General features: G+C 26.8%; 5 protein-coding genes and 1 long non-coding RNA gene across 9 annotated transcripts in view; 2 read left to right on the forward strand and 4 right to left on the reverse strand.

Moving 5' to 3' along the window:
- Positions 1-2,440, reverse strand: part of LOC124422583 (eukaryotic translation initiation factor 4E-binding protein Mextli) — an 11,641-nt gene extending 9,201 nt beyond the window's left edge. The window contains exon 1 of the mRNA XM_046959243.1: positions 2,419-2,440. The gene's annotated coding sequence lies outside the window, so the exon portion shown is untranslated. The remainder of the gene's footprint in view (positions 1-2,418) is intronic.
- LOC124422584 (neuroguidin) overlaps positions 1-4,325 on the reverse strand; it is a 4,535-nt gene extending 210 nt beyond the window's left edge. Inside the window, exons 1-4 of one of the 2 annotated variants that reach the window (XM_046959245.1) lie at positions 4,177-4,325; positions 3,007-3,544; positions 2,581-2,931; positions 1-2,498 (exon numbers count right to left, since the gene is read on the reverse strand). The exon at positions 1-2,498 is cut by the window's left edge and continues 210 nt beyond it. In XM_046959245.1, coding sequence (XP_046815201.1) covers positions 2,473-2,498; positions 2,581-2,931; positions 3,007-3,544; positions 4,177-4,185 — 924 coding nt within the window. In that variant the 5' untranslated portion in view covers positions 4,186-4,325 and the 3' untranslated portion in view covers positions 1-2,472. The other variant, XM_046959246.1, reaches the window with a different exon arrangement.
- Positions 4,326-4,970: 645 nt separating this feature from the next.
- Positions 4,971-10,252, forward strand: LOC124422757 (transmembrane 9 superfamily member 4). Of its 2 annotated transcripts, XR_006941917.1 has the most exons (11): positions 4,971-5,127; positions 5,564-5,814; positions 5,901-6,047; positions 6,131-6,286; positions 6,364-6,638; positions 6,735-6,953; positions 7,033-7,190; positions 7,294-7,553; positions 7,633-7,816; positions 7,899-8,201; positions 10,144-10,252. XR_006941917.1 is itself a non-coding variant. In XM_046959632.1 (10 exons), exons 1-10 carry the CDS (start codon positions 5,125-5,127, stop codon positions 8,130-8,132), a joined length of 1,887 nt encoding a protein of 628 aa, XP_046815588.1. In that variant the 5' UTR covers positions 4,971-5,124; the 3' UTR covers positions 8,133-8,659. The 2 variants fall into 2 exon arrangements, 1 of the variants encoding a protein (XP_046815588.1); XM_046959632.1 differs by lacking the exon at positions 10,144-10,252 and having other exon boundaries at positions 7,899-8,659.
- On the reverse strand, positions 9,917-12,058 carry LOC124422758 (metallophosphoesterase 1). 2 transcript variants are annotated; one of them, XM_046959633.1, is made up of 9 exons: positions 11,780-12,058; positions 11,561-11,706; positions 11,323-11,393; positions 11,115-11,255; positions 10,828-10,995; positions 10,656-10,741; positions 10,449-10,571; positions 10,243-10,395; positions 9,917-10,168 (listed from the first exon to the last, which is right to left on the reverse strand). In XM_046959633.1, exons 1-9 carry the CDS (start codon positions 11,891-11,893, stop codon positions 10,004-10,006), a joined length of 1,167 nt encoding a protein of 388 aa, XP_046815589.1. In that variant the 5' UTR covers positions 11,894-12,058; the 3' UTR covers positions 9,917-10,003. The 2 variants fall into 2 exon arrangements, with proteins under 2 accessions (XP_046815589.1, XP_046815591.1); XM_046959635.1 differs by having other exon boundaries at positions 10,243-10,383; positions 11,780-12,052.
- A 1,367-nt stretch (positions 12,059-13,425) lies between these two features.
- LOC124422771 lies at positions 13,426-14,087 on the reverse strand. The gene is made up of 2 exons (XR_006941918.1): positions 14,045-14,087; positions 13,426-13,573 (listed from the first exon to the last, which is right to left on the reverse strand). It is a non-coding gene; the product is annotated as an uncharacterized LOC124422771 (long non-coding RNA).
- Positions 14,088-14,815: 728 nt separating this feature from the next.
- Positions 14,816-18,832, forward strand: LOC124422770 (trifunctional enzyme subunit alpha, mitochondrial). Its single transcript, XM_046959657.1, has 11 exons — positions 14,816-15,101; positions 15,405-15,514; positions 15,712-15,984; positions 16,083-16,333; positions 16,752-17,135; positions 17,201-17,371; positions 17,433-17,655; positions 17,738-17,947; positions 18,045-18,240; positions 18,318-18,520; positions 18,592-18,832. Exons 1-11 carry the CDS (start codon positions 15,032-15,034, stop codon positions 18,790-18,792), a joined length of 2,292 nt encoding a protein of 763 aa, XP_046815613.1. The 5' UTR covers positions 14,816-15,031; the 3' UTR covers positions 18,793-18,832.
- The last annotated feature ends 1,467 nt before the right edge of the window (positions 18,833-20,299 follow it).

Below are 20,299 nucleotides of genomic sequence, written 5' to 3' on the forward strand. Positions count from 1 at the left end.
ACTTTAAAATCACTGTTTACAGTAACGTTTACATTCCTTAAGTCTTTCTGTACATTGATCAATCATATCTATCTACTATGTAGATACAAGAACATATGAAAAGAATTCAATTTCAAATAGAATAAACTTTATATATTTTTTAAATATAATACAACAAGCTGAAGAATTTTACTAAAAAAACCTCAGTATTAGTAAATATTTAAATAATAAAAAATGACATAGTGATGTAAACGAAACTGTTACAGTTTCATTACTGTAACTCCATATTTCTATTGATTTGAGGTAGTGTATTCAATATAATCCTATTATCTTGCTGCTATATGTTGTGTGCGGATATGTGTCTCATATGAATATCTTTTTTACACCCATACTCTCTTACTACAAGCCCAAAACATTGACGATTATATTGCTAGTATTTAAAACAAAACTTATTGAATTTATACTATTCTACAAGTCTCCCAGTTTATATTTTTATTGTAAATAATATTTCTTTCGGCGTAAATATATATATTATATATAAATATATATATTATATATATATATATATATATATATATATATATATATATAACATATATATAGTTTGTGTTGATATGAAAATAGTTGATTGATTGAAACAGACTGTGTATACTATAAATTTGTTCTGGGCTCATAGATCTCTTAGTTGTAAGGGTGCTTAGAAAATTATCGTCTATGCATGGAGTATGAAAAATCCAAATCACGGACAAATCTTGAAACTAATTGCGTTTATACTTTTGTTTCCTTAAAATGTAGAGCAACATTATACATACACTTGCAATCATTCATGCTCACACGCAAGTGTTATAACACAAATTATCTCAAAATTTTTCCGCTATTCGGTATTTCAACTTCATTACCAAATACGACAAGGCTGCTGACATTAGGCTTGCTAGCACTTGTAAATAATGCCCAGCAATTGTGCTATTTTGTTAGTTTTTTTTTTTTACATATTATTTCATGAATAATTTATCACATTTTAATCATTTTCACAGATTAGAAAAGAGGAGGCACATGTAACATCATGCCTTACCAAGATAGCTCAATCTATGAACACTTCTGTAAAAAATATAACATCTATGGATGGTTGAGCTCTTGGTTAGCATATAGCGAATTAACACTCTCAAAGGTAATGCGGACCACTTCTGCAGGAACGAGCAATGGACACTCATACCCAAGCGTGAACTGTGTTAGAAATCTACACAATATTGCATTTCTTTTATTTTAAAGGAGGTAGTTCTCCTTTAATATGAAAAAGTCACCCTGTAATCTCATTTAGTAATATTTAAAAAATGGAACCTATTCAAGCGCAAGAGCTAAATATATCCCGCGATTTGATTGTACAGGTCTTATTCACTATTGCAGAAGTGATTTTCGCTCTAGTCTTCCTTTATTAGTTTGTACTTCGACGTGACATGTTCCCCCTCCTTAAAAACTAAATACTGCAAACTTAAACAGTACTACAGAAATTTACCATATCAATTTTGAATTTTGACACGATTATGTTATCCTTATATTATATTTAATATAAGTTTAACCACTTAATGAAATTAATTTTTAGTTAAAATAACAATTACAATGTATAAATACATTGCGAAAAGAAACTTAACATAAAATATGATTCACATCAAGATGTAATAGCCTCAACAGTTCACCAGGGGAAAAACACAAACGAAACATACATTTAATAGTTAAACTAGTAACTACTTTACTACACTAGACAGCGAGAAAATCCTAAGACATGCGATATCATACAATGAATCATTATTCGTAGAAGTTGCAAAATTTTTGCAGTTCCTAAACAGTATTCTTCCTTGTTAAACACGAATTTCGTAACTTTGCACTGAATGTCTTGTGATTTTTACGCTTTTGTAACAATTAATTCAATATCATTCCTCCTGCTATGTTATTGATTCCATTATTTATAGCTGGAGAATATCTCAAAATAAAGCAGACCCATTGCCTACTTTCAACTTTTATGCTTAACTTACAATTTTAGATCTTGGAGCCGAAATCCATTAGTCTCTTAACCATATACATGATGAGAATCTTTGTTTTATTAAATTAAGCTCGTATGTATCTCACATATATTATTGGAACTGTGTTTCCTCTCATACCAATATACTATTTCTTCTTTTTGATGGAATATTTCAACTCCACAGATAAAAATTGATTTCATACAACAGTTAAAGGTTAAAATCAGTATTAACTATAAGTATTAATTACACGACCATTAGTATGTCTTATACAGTAATAAATTACCATCGTGCTATTTTACTTCACCATCGATGGTAGTCTTTCATTACTAGATGTTATGAGTTATAGCATTATTTAGTAAACGAGTATTAGTGGCATCTGCTGTTGTCAAGAAGAAGTTAAGTAAATTTTGTTGCACGTTACCTTAATAATTAATGCTGTATGAAACTCTGCTCTATAAGTTACTATAAAGCTGATTTAGTGGTGCCGTTTTTTCTTAAAACCTATAAATACATGACAATATAACTTCTATGTTAAAAGATGTATATTTATAATTAATAATTAAATATAAAAAAAGATTTTTACTTCTTTTAGCTTTTCCCTTTTTCTGAGTTTTTCTTGTTTTAGTTGGTACAGATGAAGTCTCTCCAAAACTAGTAATTTCATCACCAAGAGTACCAAGAGTTGTTATCTGACGGCGTCTATGTTTTTCTTGTTTTGTAACAGGTAAACGTGTCATGTAGTTCTCTTCGTATTCGATCTTTCGTTTGTTCTCACGCCCCAAACTAGCTTGTTTTTCAATTAAGCCTTGTGCATCCTCTATTGGTGCATCTAGGTATTCTTCTTTCAATTCCCTTAACACTGCACCTGAGACTGCACGTCTACGGGCTCTTTCACCAGCTTTACGCATCTTTTCTGCTGCTGTTTCATCTCCATCTATAAAAGCAAAGATATTGTATTATAGAAGAAATCAAGAAAAAAAAGTACTACATTAATGGCACTATTACAAACCATAGTGAACAGCAGCAAGTTTTGGTGGCACATAGATATTTGATTTCCTGCTTTGAGATGATTTAAAACCATCTTCATCACCGTCTTGATCACTATCCGACTCTTCGTCAAAACTATCAATTTTTGCAATTATTGCATCAGGATTTGCTTTAAAGTTAGTGGGATCATTACTGTTAGTGGTACCAGTTACTGCAGTCTTAACAAGTTTATCTATCTGATATTTTAGCTTGTGATCTATTGGTCGGATTTTTTCTAGGACTGTCCTGATTTCAATAAGGCGATCGATAGAGGGGTCACCTTCAATACGTTCACCTGAACATTTTCTTAAAACTACGTAAGTTAAATTAATAAGATAAGAAAGTAACATATGATATTTCATTTCTAAGAAACTAAGACCCTTATCCGTAGAAATTTCTCCATTTTTTACACGAACCAACATATTATCTACAAGTTGGTTTACTTGTAGGACATTAGCATTCATTTCCCCAAGCAGGCGAAAAGCCTGTGGGAGATCCCTTTGTTCCATTTCATCAATTGCCTACAAATATAATTTATAACATTCAATAATTAAATTAAAACTGACATTTAATAAATATTATAAAAATTATAAAAAAAAAAAATATGTTGAAAACAATATTTAAAATAATCCTTTGTTCATAATGTTTTTATATTACTAATAAAAAGAAATTATATGCTGTAATATATATGTATATCTTGTTATGAGAAACGTACTTTCATATCTCACATATGTTTGTTTACACTTTAATAAATATTTTTTCGCCTTTAGAACACACCACGCGTTATGTTAAAGATAATCAAAATTGAAAATTTTAATTTCACTGTATGTTTATTTCAATATTCACTACATCCCATTTAAAAAATGAAAACCGCGCAAAATTTCATCCAGGAAATTATGATGTACACTATGTTCAAAGACAATGTAACAGAAATATTAAAGTAAACACTTAGTTTTTAGAAAAATGTCTGCCTTGCGAATATATGGGAAAAAAGCGCAATAATCTGCTGCCATCTTTCCTATTTACTAATGGATGACAGCGGAAAAAAAAAAAACAATAAAGAATTCCCAATAGAACTGACAGAAAAATGCATTCATTTAGGAATAAGAAATAAAAATTCATCAATGTAATTTGTTCAAAAGTTTGCACTTACTTGTACCATTGTTCTGCAATAAAAATTAAACGAATAAATGCATATCTAAACAACGTAACTTGTAATTAAACGAGTCCCCACGTGGGACGTTATTTTACTTTTCCTGGGTATATTTTTTCTCTTGGAAAAGCCTGGTCAAAACACCAACTGTTGTGTAATTAATCGTATAAATATTACTTTTCATAAACATAAACTCTTATTGAACATAGAAATACTATTCTAAAATATAAATTTATACAATACAATTAACAAAATGTTTTATCTACTTAAATAATAAAGTGTCTTTACGCTGAATCTACTTCCTTCATCTAAGGGTATTAAAAAAATGCGGGAATTTCAATCTAGACGTTTATAAAATTTTTTTGATATGGTTACAGTAAACTGCCACATAATGCACGAATAAAGTATGATCTTCACAGCTAAAATTTTAAAAAACATACAAAAAGATCCTGATATAAGTAAGTTCAATAAATACAGAAATGGAGTACGCGATATTGAAGCAGTTTTAATAGAAATACAAATATATAATAATATCTATGATAAAGAATGATTTTGATTTTGATCCTTATATTTGTAGTTACATGTTTTCTTATATTTACATTGAACTTTAGACATAAATTTTGGAAATATCTCTGAAATACTTATGTACATTGATATATAAATCGTATATCTTCTTAATATTAGTATATATCATATTACGCACTTCTTCTAATACTTGGCAATACTGCAATACTGCAATATACTAAAGGTTAGGAAAGTAACAAATTCTAGGGATTTTTTTATAAAAATATTTCTCATCGTTGCCTTACTTATCAGATGTTTCGCGAAGAACTTCAAGTATAAGTAAATATCATTTTTGACGTGAAAGTGAATAGTGTGAGTGGTTAGCAGCAAGTTCTAAGTTTGTGAGCGGCGTGACGCCCCTTTAATAAATATAAAGTTATAGGAATGGTAGGAACGGTTTTGTGCAACGTCCCTTTAAATTAGACGACGCATATATACATTATATTTCTTTTATCAGAAAATATTAATATAGGATAACACAATGTATAATAATATTTTTAGTTTTGTTTGATATCTGTAATTTTCAAAATCCTATGCTAATTGTATATAAACAAAGTGTTGTTATAAATTTTATTGCATTTGCGAATAAAATGAAGTGACACTTATTTTAATTAGTTATATATATATATATATATATATATATATACATATATATATATATATATATATATAATTATGTGAAAAATATTATATTTTCTATATGTCATTGTACGTTATATGTATAATATATAATATATATATATGTGTGTGTGTATATATATATAATGTTAATTCTTCCTTTATATCTAAGTATGATATTATAGATCAATCTTTATTCAAACAGGGAAGAATAAAAAGGAATGTTTCTATCCTTATGATAATATCTTTTTTAATTGAAACAAATGGCTTTTATGTACCGGGTGTTGCACCAGTTGAATTTAAGAAAGGGCAAAAAATTGATGTCAAAGCAGTTAAAATGACAAGTACTCATACACAATTACCATATGAATATTATTCTCTTAAGTTTTGTAGACCAAAGAATGGAACACTTATTTATAAATCAGAAAATTTGGGAGAAGTATTACGTGGTGATAGGTAAAATTTAAAAATTATGTAATTTTTTTAAATTAATTTGTTAAATATTTGTTACATTTAATAATAATTTTTGTTTTTAATTCCAGAATTGTAAATACACCATATGAAGTTATGATGAAACAAGATATAAGTTGTAGACTTTTATGTCATGGACAAAATAATCCAATGACTTGGAATGAAGAAGAATCTCAATGTGCAATAGAACGTATTCAGCATGATTATTCTGTGCATTTGTAAGATAAAGTTTACATCGTTCATATTGTGTTCATTTAGTAATTTTTGTTTTTTTATGTCATATTTTGCATTTTACATATAGATTAATAGATAATTTGCCAGCCGCTACCAAGAAATTTCATAAGGGAACTAAAAGTGAAGTAGTTTATCATGGATATAGATTAGGAGGTGTTATAGATGATCAAATTTATATTAATAATCATTTGATATTGAAATTAGGATATCACGAACATGGAGAGTATGTATTGTTTATATTGTTTCATATATAATTTATTTTGTACATATACTAAATCAATGTTTATATGCTTCTTGTAGAAATCAATTTAGAGTAGTAGAATTTGAAGTGGAAGCTCGATCAGTGGATATAAATAAACTGAAATATGAAGGAAATACGTGTATATTACCTTCTCAAGCAAGCCCACAATTTGTTAACCCTAAAAGTACTAGATTGTTATTCTTATATTCTGTAGAATGGAAAAGATCAGATGTGAGTTGGGCAAGCAGATGGGACACATATTTAGAAATGAATGACGTTGAAATTCATTGGTTCTCTATTATAAATTCACTCCTTGTAGTTTTTTTTCTATATGGTAAATGAAATAACTTTAGTTTTTTATTTTATAACTTTATAACTTATAATTTTAAAGATGATATCCATTAATAATATTTAAACAATTTATCCACAGGTATTCTTACAACGATCATGGTAAGGATTCTTAAAAGAGATATAGCTCGTTATAATGCAGGTGACAGTGATAGTCTAGCTAATTTAGATGAAACTACTGAAGAAACTGGTTGGAAATTAGTTCATGGAGATGTTTTCAGACCACCTCCTAATTCACGTTTGTTCGCTGCAGTAATAGGCAATGGCATTCAAATATTTTTTATGGCACTAATTACAATATGTAAGATAATAATAATAAAGTTTTAAATATATTTACTGCAGAATTTGTTTACAGTTAAATGTATATTATCTATTTACAGTTTTTGCCATGCTTGGAATGCTTTCACCAGCAAGTAGAGGAGCATTAGGAACTTGTGCTATATTTTTATTTGTATTTTCTGGATCAATCGCTGGATATTTTTCCGCACGTCTCTATAAAACTGTGCGAGGACGAGAATGGAGAAGAGCTGCACTGTTGGTAAGTTGATAAATATATTTATAAAGTTTGTAATAAAGTTAAAATATAATAAGTAATATGATATAGTTCATTTCGTCGACAAATTATTATATGAAATTTGTAGACAGCAACACTTTATCCTGGCATAGTGTTTACTACATGTTTTTTCTTAAATTTCTTCATATGGGGAAAACACAGTTCAGGAGCAGTTCCATTTACTACTATGTTAGCATTGCTTTGTCTATGGTTTGGTATCTCACTTCCTTTAGTATTTCTTGGATATTTCTTTGGTTATCGTAAACATCCATTTACACATCCTGTGAGAACAAACCAAATTCCTAGGCAAATTCCAGATCAGTTATGGTATATGAATCCAATATTCTGGTAAGAGTTTAAACGTATTTTATATTATAATCATATTTTTAATGTTAATGTAGAAGAGAGATTTACATTTTTTTTTCAGTACATTGATGGCAGGCATACTACCATTTGGTGCGGTGTTCATAGAATTATTCTTCATTTTGACTGCATTATGGGAAAATCAATTTTACTATCTTTTTGGATTTTTATTTTTAGTATTTTGTATTCTTCTCATTTCATGTGCTCAAATATCTGTATTTCTGGTATATTTGCAGTTATGTGCAGAAGTATGTATATTATAACATATTTTGTAATATTTATATTTATACTTTTAATTAATAATTAATCATAATTTTTATTTAATTACAGGATTACAGATGGTGGTGGAGAAGTTTTATGGTTAGTGGTGGATCAGCTATATATGTGCTAGCATATTCGGTTTTTTACTTTATGACCAAATTAGAAATAACAGAATTGGTTCCAACGCTGATGTATTTTGCATATACAGCATTAATGGTGCTTACGTTTTGGTTGTTGACTGGTACAATTGGCTTTTTTGCTGCATACGCTTTCATTCGAAAAATATATGCAGCAGTTAAATAGACTAGTCCTAATTGTCATAAATGAACTCATTGAGTGCTGTGCGAATGTAACTTTATCTATTTGTTCATTGTGAGTATTAGGTTATTTTTTAATTATGAAATTAAGAGAAAAGCAGTATATCTGCTTGTTAAATTATGAAACAAAATAAGAGTTAACAAAATCTGAAGTAATTCATTTTATGTCCATATGTATGTATATTCATGCAAACATACATATAATACAACATTTACATACATGATACAAAATGCTATTAATAACTTATAAAAAACTATACATAGTGTATATGACATGCATTATATGTATATGAATCTATAAAGCTATTTTCAGTGTAAAAATCGACACTTTTTTCATGCATCACAAAAATGTTATAAAAGTATTAAGTTTCCTTCAAACCTAATTTGTTTAGATTTTTTATAAGAGTACTAGAAATAGGAACACTTAGGATATATAGAAACAGAGGAAGTATTATTTGTCAATCCTTGTAAATTGTGAAAATTAAGAAAAAATGCATTAGTTATTATTTATTATGATGTAATGATACATGATTGAATTAATTATATATATGAACTATTAGTCTTTAGTATAAAAATTTGATATGTCATGGGTAATTTATATATAATTATGAATATTTATATATGATTTGTTTATTAATAATTTTATACACATCATATGTATTTTTCGTTATTAATATAGTATTTAGTTGTCCCAAAAGTTTCTTTAGTTATCTGCACGCAACTGCTTTATTTAGCAGTGTTTATACAAACATGAAATGTTATTTATCAAACGTTGTGGCCATTATCTTTAATCATCGTCTAGCTATCATAGAACACATTTCATTAAAGTCTTATATACGTTTTTAAGTATAGTAAATCAAAGGAAATATTTGCGATAGCTAATATTACAACAGTGCTAAAAATATCGCAAGTGATATTTACACCGTATGTGGAAGTGGTGCTACAAAAGTTCAGACAGTTTTCAGTTGATTTAGGAGGTTTGTAACTGGTAATTTTAATTTGAAAGATGAAGAACATCTATCCAATATGAATACGGAACTAATCAAGTATCATTTATTATGAACTCCTTCCACAAGGTGAAACAATCAATTCTGTGAAATATTGTTTTCAACTGGACAAATTGAAGGAAGCAATTTCACAATAACGCCAAACCCCATGTGTCTTTGACCATCAGGAACAAATTGTTATCATTTGATTCTATCTCACTCTTCACACTTTCCGGATATTGCCCCGTTTGATTACTACTTATTTCTTTTATTAAAAAATTTTCTTAAAATAATTTCTTATAAAAATTTTAATACAATAAATGACAAAAATGCTAGAACGATATTTTGCTAGCAAATTCCAGAAGTTCTGGAAAGATGGATAATAAAACAAAATGGATCGTACGTAATTCAATAAAATAATATAAAAGATAAACTGTTATTAACCTATTATTTCTTTATAAAACAAAAGAAACTTTGGGGCAATCTAATATATATAATTTTAATTATTGTTTAATATTAATGCAATTTATAATCTTTTTTACTAAAATTATATAAATCTTTATTCATAATATAGTTGTTATAATTTATAAATATGGCTTAATATATTTAATAACATATATTCGATATTAACAATATGTAAAATATCTTAACTTGTATAATTCAAAGAAAATTCTTTTTTATACTATAAATGATGTAAATAACATATCTGCCCATGACATGTGTTGATGTATAATTTCTTTAATACTGTTGGTTATATTCATACATTTATTAAACAATGTAAAGATAAAATTTCCTTTCTCTGTATTTTATTTAGAATATTGAAACAATAGGACTATAAATATGTAGGAACATATGAAAGATCAGATTAATATTATGATTTCACCTTCAAAAATACAATTAGAATTGTTTTAGGTATATATTTTATAATTAAACATATGAAAAAGCATACTATACTTATGCTATATATTAAGATCACAGTAGATTCAACTGGCATGTAACATTTTGATACAGAAAAATTACTTGGAGTGAATATACCCTACAACAAAATTTCATATAACTCTTGGAGAACTATTATATTTAACAAAACATTTGATATATTAAAAAACTTACCAACAGGAAAGATGGATTATTGATATTTCTCCAGCTAAAAGAGGGGATTGTAAATTCCAAAATATCATCTCTGTGTATTCTTCTGCAACCATAGTGAGTATGACCACCAACAACCAGTCTTGGGTTTAAAATATCTAAAAGCTTTAAATTCATCTATTTTATATACTTAAGAATAAAACAAATAACATTTAGAATTTTTTATTTACTTGTTCAGATGCTTCCTTTGACAAACATTCCCATCGTTCACGAAATTGTAAACGTTTTATTTCATGTGGTGCTTCATCAAGTTCATTACATATTTCATCAGATATACGATACAATGGGTAATGCTGTAATAAACAAAAAAATATAATTTTTTTTTATTTTCTATTGAAATTAATTTCCATTTGTATATTCATAAATATATTATAAACCTGAAGAAGAATAGGCCGACTGTATATGGATAATTCATCACTTTTAGTGCAATTATTACGTATTCCTTTCGCACATTTTAAATGATCTAAAAAAGTATTATTTGTTTTCCAAATTTACTAATAATTAAAATTTTTTAATTAACTAGTATAATAATAAATTTATAAAGCTTACCAGCAACTTTATTTATTGCAATTTCTGTAGATTTGCACAGAAAACAACCATCTCCTTCTAGTGCCATACTATTGATTAAGATAAAATGATTACCATTTGAGCTGATTCTTCGAACACTGGGTGCTTTCATTTTATTTACAAATCTTTGATTTGAGTAAGGTGTTATGGCTAAAAAAATTTTAGTTTACTTAAATTAAAATACTATTACTTAATAACGCTATATAATAAGCAGCTCTAAAGAATAATTATTGTAAATAGTTATCATAAAATGTAATTATTAAAAATACCATAATGAAATCCTATATCGTGATTTCCAGCTACAGTATAAAGGCGAATGCCATTTGACACAGAAAACAGTGAACGAAATCTTGATACATAATTGTCAAATTCCTTATCATTAGACCAATCACCTTCATCAAATATATCACCTATAATAGTTGTTAATAGTTATATGTATAACTTGATTATTGATACCAATGTATATATTTTATGTACCTAAAATAAAAATTATATCTGGTTTATGAATTGCTATTGACGTTTGAAATGCTCTATACATTTGCCATTCTCTGAAAACAAATTATTTACTTTTTATTGAATATAATAATATTAAATATCAAAAATTTATTTGGTAATAATGATAAATATAATAATTAAAAATGCAATCTATAATTATTAACAATTTATAAAATGTTTAAATTAAGTTACAATAATAAACATCATGCTTATTTATTACCTTCTCAACTTATCAAACCAGTGACCATTTTTTGGACCAAGTAAATGAGTATCAGAAATGAACATTGCTCGTACAGGACGTTCATTAAGCTTTGGTGAATCAATAGACGAAACAGTTTTATGTGGGTCTAAGGATGGCCAATTACACTAATTCACAAAAATCACTCAGTTTACTTGCAATATCAAATAAAAGGTTGTCATGTAATATAGTTTCACTAACCTGTGTAAGCACTATATAATATATAAAGTATTCACAAAAGAACAATACAAAAACAAAAGTTAATGCAAATATAAGTAAGTAATTATTGTAGAAACGCTTTCTTAGTATATACATCCTTTATTATATTTTTCAGAAAAAGGTTTTATAGTTAAAATAATTTAATTATTCATTTTAAAACAATAGTAAAATAATATTTATAATCTTTCTTTAATAAAAGTACTATACATAATTATTGGGTTTCGTCCATTTTATATCACTTAAGAAAACCAACAGCAGCCAACATTAGCATTCAAAATTCGGAGTTCTTCAAATTTATGCAGTCACTTGTAGTTATCATATAGATTTAAATGTTCATTTGTACTGTATGCAATATTAGTATTTTAATGTGTTATACAATAATGTTAATGATAGAGAATAATGCTTACAAATATTTAATATCTGCAAATAGTTATTTTTTTATATATAAATGTAATATGTTTAATTGTTTATGCATATATATATATATGATTATGTATATGTTTATATAATATATGATAATAATAAGAGTAATTTTTTGGGTACATTGTCTTACTTTTTATTCTACTTATTTTATAAATATATAAATATATCATTTTCCTCGTCTAATGATTTAAATCTATTAATTAGAAAAAATGATAAAATATGTTGAAGTTAAAACATTTTTTAATTAATAGCTGTCAAAAGTATAAAAAAAAAGTTCTATTCATATAACTTTAACATTTAGAAATTAAACATTTTCTTTAATTTATTATACATATATAATATTTATTGTCTATATATATATATATATACGAATTTGTCATAGTCAGTTACTTCGATAAAAGAAATATATAATGTGATAATAGAGTTCTTTCTCCCTTCTCCAAAGTACAAGAAAATCAAAAGTAGCGCCACTAAGTTGTTAATTTTTTTTTTTGTTAGTGTAGCACTAGCCACATACTGTCAATGGCGGTATTTATAAAGAATAGCGCCTGTTCGTTTCTAATGTATTTATCTACTTAACTGTGGCCTCTTTTAATAGAAATGATAGAGATTTAATTACCATTGCTTTCGAGTAACATAGAATATATAACAATATATTAAAAAATATGAGTACGTGGTTTCTACATGCATTAAAAGTGAAATCTATAGAATCAATTTAATTAATTTAATTAACATTTATTTTTTCATAAAAATATTTAAATTGAATGTAACAATATTTATTTACACATACTAGTTCCATATTTCTTTTATATTTCATTATACAATATATTTTATACATATTATTATGTTTTGGACATATTCATTCTCTTATAATCAAACAAAGAGACTATTGGATTATGATAACTAAAATATGATATATAAATTTCAGATTTCAGATCATTTAAATATCTGGCGAATACTGCGTTGATTATAGTCCTACATTTTGTAGTTGACATTATTGAATTGTTATTCATATAAAAGTTGAATTTCGAATTTAGAAATGTAATATCGAACATATTCGGATATTATTATGGATTTTAAGATTGTTGTTTAGCGATTGTTGTTGAATGGTGCTTTAAATCTATATTTCTGTGTTTTATTTGCAGTGATTTTGTTATAACATAAATGATTGAATGGTTGACATTGTTGATGTTATTGCAATTCTATTTTTCAACGTCTTTTGGCGCTCTTGAAATCCCTTTAAACGCTGTAGGGTACTTTCTTGGGTTTTTTTGGGATGTTTTTGGGCAGGCTGTCTTTCACGGAATGCTCTTACACGTTCTACGCTTGTTTCTTTTTTCGACAATGTTAATTCTGTCAATTAATATAAATCGAAAATATATAATGTATGATTGAATAGTATATACAGGAAAGAAGTTTTTATATGAAACGCATATAACTCGCTCTATTATCTCTTTACATAAAGTAGAAACGAACTGAGAAAGAAATAAAAATGTGAAATATGTTTCTCTCTTTTCAAATACCAATTCATTGATAAGCGTAGCATGAAATGGAAATGTAAAACCAAGCATATACACTATATTGAAGAGTGGAACTTTTCTACGCATTTCATTTTTCGTTTCATTCCAATTCCTAATTAATTGATTCGCATTATCGTGATCTAAGAAATTTCACTTCAAAAATATATAAATGAATTACAATACTTTAAATACTATTGTTGCATGTTTTTAAAATAAAGATTTTAATTAGATTGAACTTTTTTTATTTTTATTAGCCTATTTCTTTTTTATTTTTACTAGCTTATTTCTCTTTTATTTTACTAACCTATATGAATAATGGACTAATCATTGGCTAGGGTCGTTGCTCACTTCCATTCGACCAGCCAATCAACGACGTGTGCGAGAGTGAAAGTTGTATTTTTTGTGAAACGTGATGACAACTCCGTCCTGGCGCCATCTATTGTAGCGATCTAAAAGATACTTTTCGCAAACTTATTTCAACGAATTTCACAAATATTCTATATTCTTATTACCTCTCTTGAATTTTTATTACGAAGTAATCGTTATAGATAAATTTAAATAAATAAATAAATTGACCAATGTATATAAAAGAAAACTAAACTAACAACAATAAACATTCTTTTTTTTAATTATTAATCACTTTTCATCGATTGTTATGTTATTTATTGTGTATATTTATTGTATATTTATTGTTATATTATTGTATAATTTTAAAATTTATAGAAAATCTTGTTAATACTTTAAAAATGATAAAATCTTGAAGTTTTAATATAAATTTATTTTTTTATGTTTGCTCTTTTTAAACCTTTGGAGTGATCAATAAATAATGTCGGAATTGTCAATATTCCATATTTAAATAAATAATATAATAAAAGTTCTTATCTATATATAATAATATAATATAATAATATAGTATAGAGCTAAGCTTATATTTAGTGTATATTTTCAATAAAATAGATATTTTCTTACATATTCAGACATATATCATGCTAGTGATATTAAATTTTATCATTTCACACTGATTTAGGACAAAATTAATGTTTCGGTTATCAACTAATATAAAAGTATTCGAAGCCACGTTATTATCTTTGAAAATTTTATCGTTGTTCGGTGGATTATGTATATAGTATAAAAAAAAATTTCTTTATCAGTTGTAATATGATTTTTAATTACGTGTAGGTTCTAGACTAATATAGAATTGAATTCTATTGAACTTTGTACTTAGGGCTGTTGGTGATTGTTTTGCACGATTGTGAATAGCAGTAGTACAGTCAGTTTGGAATAAGAAAACATGGCTAATTATAGAATCTTTGGAGCACTTACTCGTTTTTCACGTAAAAACGTTAATCTTTCATATGCAGGTGATTGTGAGAAATGGAATTTTTTGATGTGCACTTTAATTTAATGAATAAATTAAAATGAAGAAACTTTTGCATAAATTAATATATATATATATATATATATATATATATATATATAATTAATATAATTAATATATATAATTAATATAAATTAATATATATATATATATATATATATATATATAATTAATATAATTAATATATATAATTAATATAAATTAATATATATATATATATATATATTAAAAAAATATATATATTTGTATTTGAATGAATTATATTTATTGTTTAATACTTTTGCAGCTACAATACAACCTTTGAGAACATTTACAAGTATGTCAAGCAAAAAGCATTTCAAATGTAAAGTTGTTGACAATGTAGCAGTTATTAAGTTAGATTCCCCAGGAACTAAGGTACCATATTGTATCTTATATTTTTTTGTAGAACTTATTCAAATAGTTATAAAAAATATTAAAGGTATATATGAAATATAATTGCGAATACTATATTAAATTAGGATATGATAAACTTTTAATAGAGACTAAATTAGTATTATATAATTTTTTAATAATTAACTAAAATATTTTAATAATTTAGATATTTGTAATAGGTAAATACATTAAACTCAGAAGTAATGGAAGAAATAACTGCAATTTTGAAAGACATAGAGAATAACAGTGCTGTTAAATCTGCTGTCTTGATAAGCGGAAAACCAGGTAGTTTCATTGCAGGTGCAGATTTGACTATGTTACAAAAATGTGTAACTGAAAAAGATGGTTACGATATATCTAAGACTGGTCAACAAATTTTAAATAATATAGCAGAAAGTAAAAAACCAATTGTAGCAGCTATTCAAGGAAGTTGTCTTGGTGGTGGTTTAGAGGTATATTTAATAGTTTTTTTGTTTGTATTAAATAGAAAAAAATATTGATTGCGAAAACATTTTGTTGAAATTTTTATTTTAATTTTTTTTTTATGTAGGTTGCATTGGCATGTCATTATCGAATTGCTGTTAATGATACCAAAACTGGTCTAGGTTTACCAGAAGTAATGGTTGGTCTTCTTCCGGGTGCAGGCGGTACACAACGGTTGCCTAAACTTATTTCTATTCCAAACACGCTTGATATGACTCTTACTGGCAAAACTCTTAAAGCAAAGAAAGCTAAAACAATTGGATTAGTTGATATGCTGGTTAACCGTCTTGGTCCAGGTGTGGCATCATCTGAAGAAAAGTATGTTGAAAATGACTGGAAGGTCATAAAACATATAAATTGTGCATATTATTGAATATATTTAACACTTTGCATGCTGGCAACGTATTTTTACGTTTTTTGCAGTCTGTTACTGGAGCGCGGGTCACGTAAAAATACGTATTTAGTAGATTTGTAAATAAATCGTTTATTTTTGTGATTTCGTAAAAATACCGTTTTTTTTTTGTTAAATAATTATACAGTATATATTTAAGCGTAAAATAAAAAAAGTTTCGTTCATAAAAACGAAGTAGTTTTCGATTTACTGTGGTTTTTTTGAATAACTGAACTTCTGCGCGATTCACGCCCGCTGCACGCGTAAGTTGGCGGCGAAGTATACCCACATGCCAAGTGTTAAACTTAATATAAAATATGAATGATTATGGATGTTTTATTACAGTACTATACATTACTTGGAAGAAAATGCTATAAAAGCTGCAAAAGATATAGCAAATGGAAAGTTAAAAATTGATCGTAATTCAAAATCAATACAAAATAAAATTATGGATTATGCTCTAACTTTTGAGTTTGTAAAAGATCAAATATTTAAAAGAGCAAAAAATCAAGTTATGAAAATATCAGGAGGACTATATCCTGCACCTTTGAAAATTTTAGAAGTAGTTCGTGCGGGTGTAGATAAAGGACTAACTGTAGGTTATGAAGCAGAAGCTAAGGCGTTTGGTCAATTAGCAATTACTCCACAGTGCAAAGGTCTTACAAATCTCTTTTTCGGACAGACTGCTTGTAAAAAAAATCGTTTTGGAGTACCAAAGAATGCTGTCAAGTACGTCTTTATTTTATGAATTAGTTTTCATATTTATGAGAATAATGTTTATTATATATGCGCAGAAAATTATCCATTATTGGTGCTGGTTTGATGGGTGCAGGTATTGCACAAGTAAGCATTGATAAAGGATATGATGTTATTTTGAAAGATACTAATGAAGCTGGATTGTTTCGTGGAGTGGGTCAAATTCAGAAGGGTTTAGATAATGCTGTCAAAAGACACCGTCTTACAAAGTTTGTATAAAAATAAATAATATTTTATAATAAGAATTTAAAAATGTAACATGTTTTTTAGAATTCAAAAGGATAAATTTTTGGCTAATCTTGAGCCCACGTTACAATATGATTCATTCAAAAATTCAGATCTAGTTATTGAAGCAGTATTTGAAGATATAGCTATTAAACATAAAGTCATAAAAGAAATTGAGGCTCATGCTCCAGAATATTGTATTATCGCAACGAATACATCTGCGATTCCTATTACGCAGATTGCTGCTGGAAGTAGTCGACCAGAAAAAGTATACTTTCTATTATTATTACTATGAAATAAAGTTAAATAGTTTTTTATTTAATATATAATAATATATTTATTATATACAGGTGATTGGCATGCATTATTTCTCACCAGTAGATAAGATGCAATTATTGGAAATAATTACTCATAAAGGTACAGCAGATGAAACTATAAAAACAGCTGTAGAAGTTGGTTTAAAACAAGGCAAGACTGTCATCACGGTTGGAGATGGACCTGGATTTTATACCACAAGAATACTGTCTGCCATGATCTCAGAAGCAATTAGATTGATGCAGGTGAAGAAATATTATTGTTTAAAAATTCTATGTAATTTAATTAATTAAATTAATTAATTAGTAATGTTTGTATGAATAATGTAATATTTGGATATAGGAAGGTGTTGATCCTGTAGTTTTGGATAAGTTGACCAAATCATTCGGATTTCCTGTAGGTGCAGCAACTTTATCTGACGAAGTGGGTATCGATGTAGGAGCACATATTAGTGTATATTTACGAAAAGCTTTGGGTGAACGTTTTACAGGAGGAAATCCGAATATCATGTCAGATATGGTCAAGGCTGGTTTCCTTGGTAATTACTTACATTTGATTGCTCATCGTTATTTTATTATTAATTTACCAAATTATAAAATATCTTTTTATTACTAGGCCGTAAATCGGGCAAAGGCATATTTGTATACGAAAAGAATACGAAGAACAAAGATATTAATCTTGAGGCATTAAATATTTTGAAAAAGTATGCAAGTGAATCTAAAGGAAGTACTTCCTTTGAAGATCATCAAATGAGAATGGTGTCTCGATTTGTCAACGAAGCGGTACTTTGTTTAGAAGAGAATATTTTAGCAAATTCTGTAAGTAATTTTAATAATTTATAAGATCTTATCGGTTTTATATGATAACGCATAATTTTAATCGTTTCTAGTTGGAAGGAGATGTGGGTGCTGTCTTTGGATTAGGCTTTCCACCGTTCACTGGAGGACCTTTTAGATGGGTAGATTCATATGGAGCACACAATTTGGTGAAAAAAATGGAAGAATTCCAAAATCATTATGGCCTTGCTTTTAAACCGTGCCAAACATTATATGATATGGCGTCTGATTCGACGAAAAAATTCTATAAATAATAAAAATGTCTAATACTTTTAACGTTTATTTAAAATTAAATACACGAGTATTTATTTTCCAAATGAGCATTACATACTACCAAACTATTTACAGTATGTTTAAACATAGTTGCTATTTTATTTTCTAACAAAGCAATTTATACTGTTATATAGTTTATAAAATCTTTTGTAATTTTTATATGATCATCTTATATTATTAGATTTTTCATATGTACATGTATATACAAATTATAATAAATTTATTCTTGTAGAAAGTTAATAAACTATATACACATATATTGAAAATATATTCTAATGAAATATAGTACTATTATTTTATTATATAATCATTAGAAATTTGATTATTCAATGCATTCACTATCAATATCCCATAAATATTTTATGCTTATAAATGAGAATCAATTATTAATCGCATAGCAATGTCAGTAAACCTGTTTTGTATATATTTTTTACTTTCTCAGTATGAATCTACATACGTAAAGACGGAAATATAATTTGATGCAACATCAGAAGAGTATTGCACTTTTGTTTTCATGAATAATTAAGTACACGTTGTTAAAAAGAAGAACTCGTTTTATCTATCTTAAATGTTAATATTAATTATGGAAGAGTAAATAACTTTTTTTTTTCGTTTATTCGTACTTATAATAAATGTAGTTTTAATTTTTTTTTAATATATATAATAATTTTTTTAAGCAATTATATTAATTAAGCAATTATTTTTAAGCAATTATATTAAGCAATAATATTTATTTTTCTCTAGTATGGTACATCTGCAAAGTATATAATCTTATTCATCGAAAATCTGTTAACGCTATGGAAAGTTTTTTTTACATAAATTTTTTTTTTACAGATAACCTTTATAAAAAGAAATCTTTATATATATATATATATATATATATATATATATATATATATATATAAATGTGTACAGGTAATCGGTAAGACATTTTGCATCATTTACAAGTTTCCTGTGCCTGTTCATAATAAATATGACGTTAAAAGAGACCAAGTCCTTGGCTGATGCAAGAAAGCAGGAGATTTCATGAGATACCTTTGATAAGATTTCTCTCGTTTGACCGGTAAATTATTACTCTATTCTAGTAAACTAAAGAACACCAAGAGTAAAATAGATTTGACGACTACCAAAGATTCCGAAGTCTATAATTTATCGATTCTCTTTTATCGTTACGTTCGTTTTCAAGCTCTTGCAAGAAGATAAAAGATCTGTAATTATCAACACCAAAACATATTATTTATAGACATATGTAATTAGCTTTTAAAGACAAAAACGAAACATAATTGTGATTCACCGTCGTTTAGAAATATCAGGAAGTAATGATCAGTTTAAAGCAAATACTTTTTGAAATTTATATAATAATTCGACGTATGTCGGTTGATTTATGGAAATATAATACAATTAATAGATTTAACACGTATTCGTACTTGTTATCGCACCATCGTCTGATAACATTCTATTGACATTGTTTAAGGTCTGGAGACATAA

The sequence above is a fragment of the Vespa crabro genome, chromosome 3 (genome assembly GCF_910589235.1).
Source record: "Vespa crabro chromosome 3, iyVesCrab1.2, whole genome shotgun sequence".
In the NCBI taxonomy this organism is placed as follows: domain Eukaryota; kingdom Metazoa; phylum Arthropoda; class Insecta; order Hymenoptera; family Vespidae; genus Vespa; species Vespa crabro.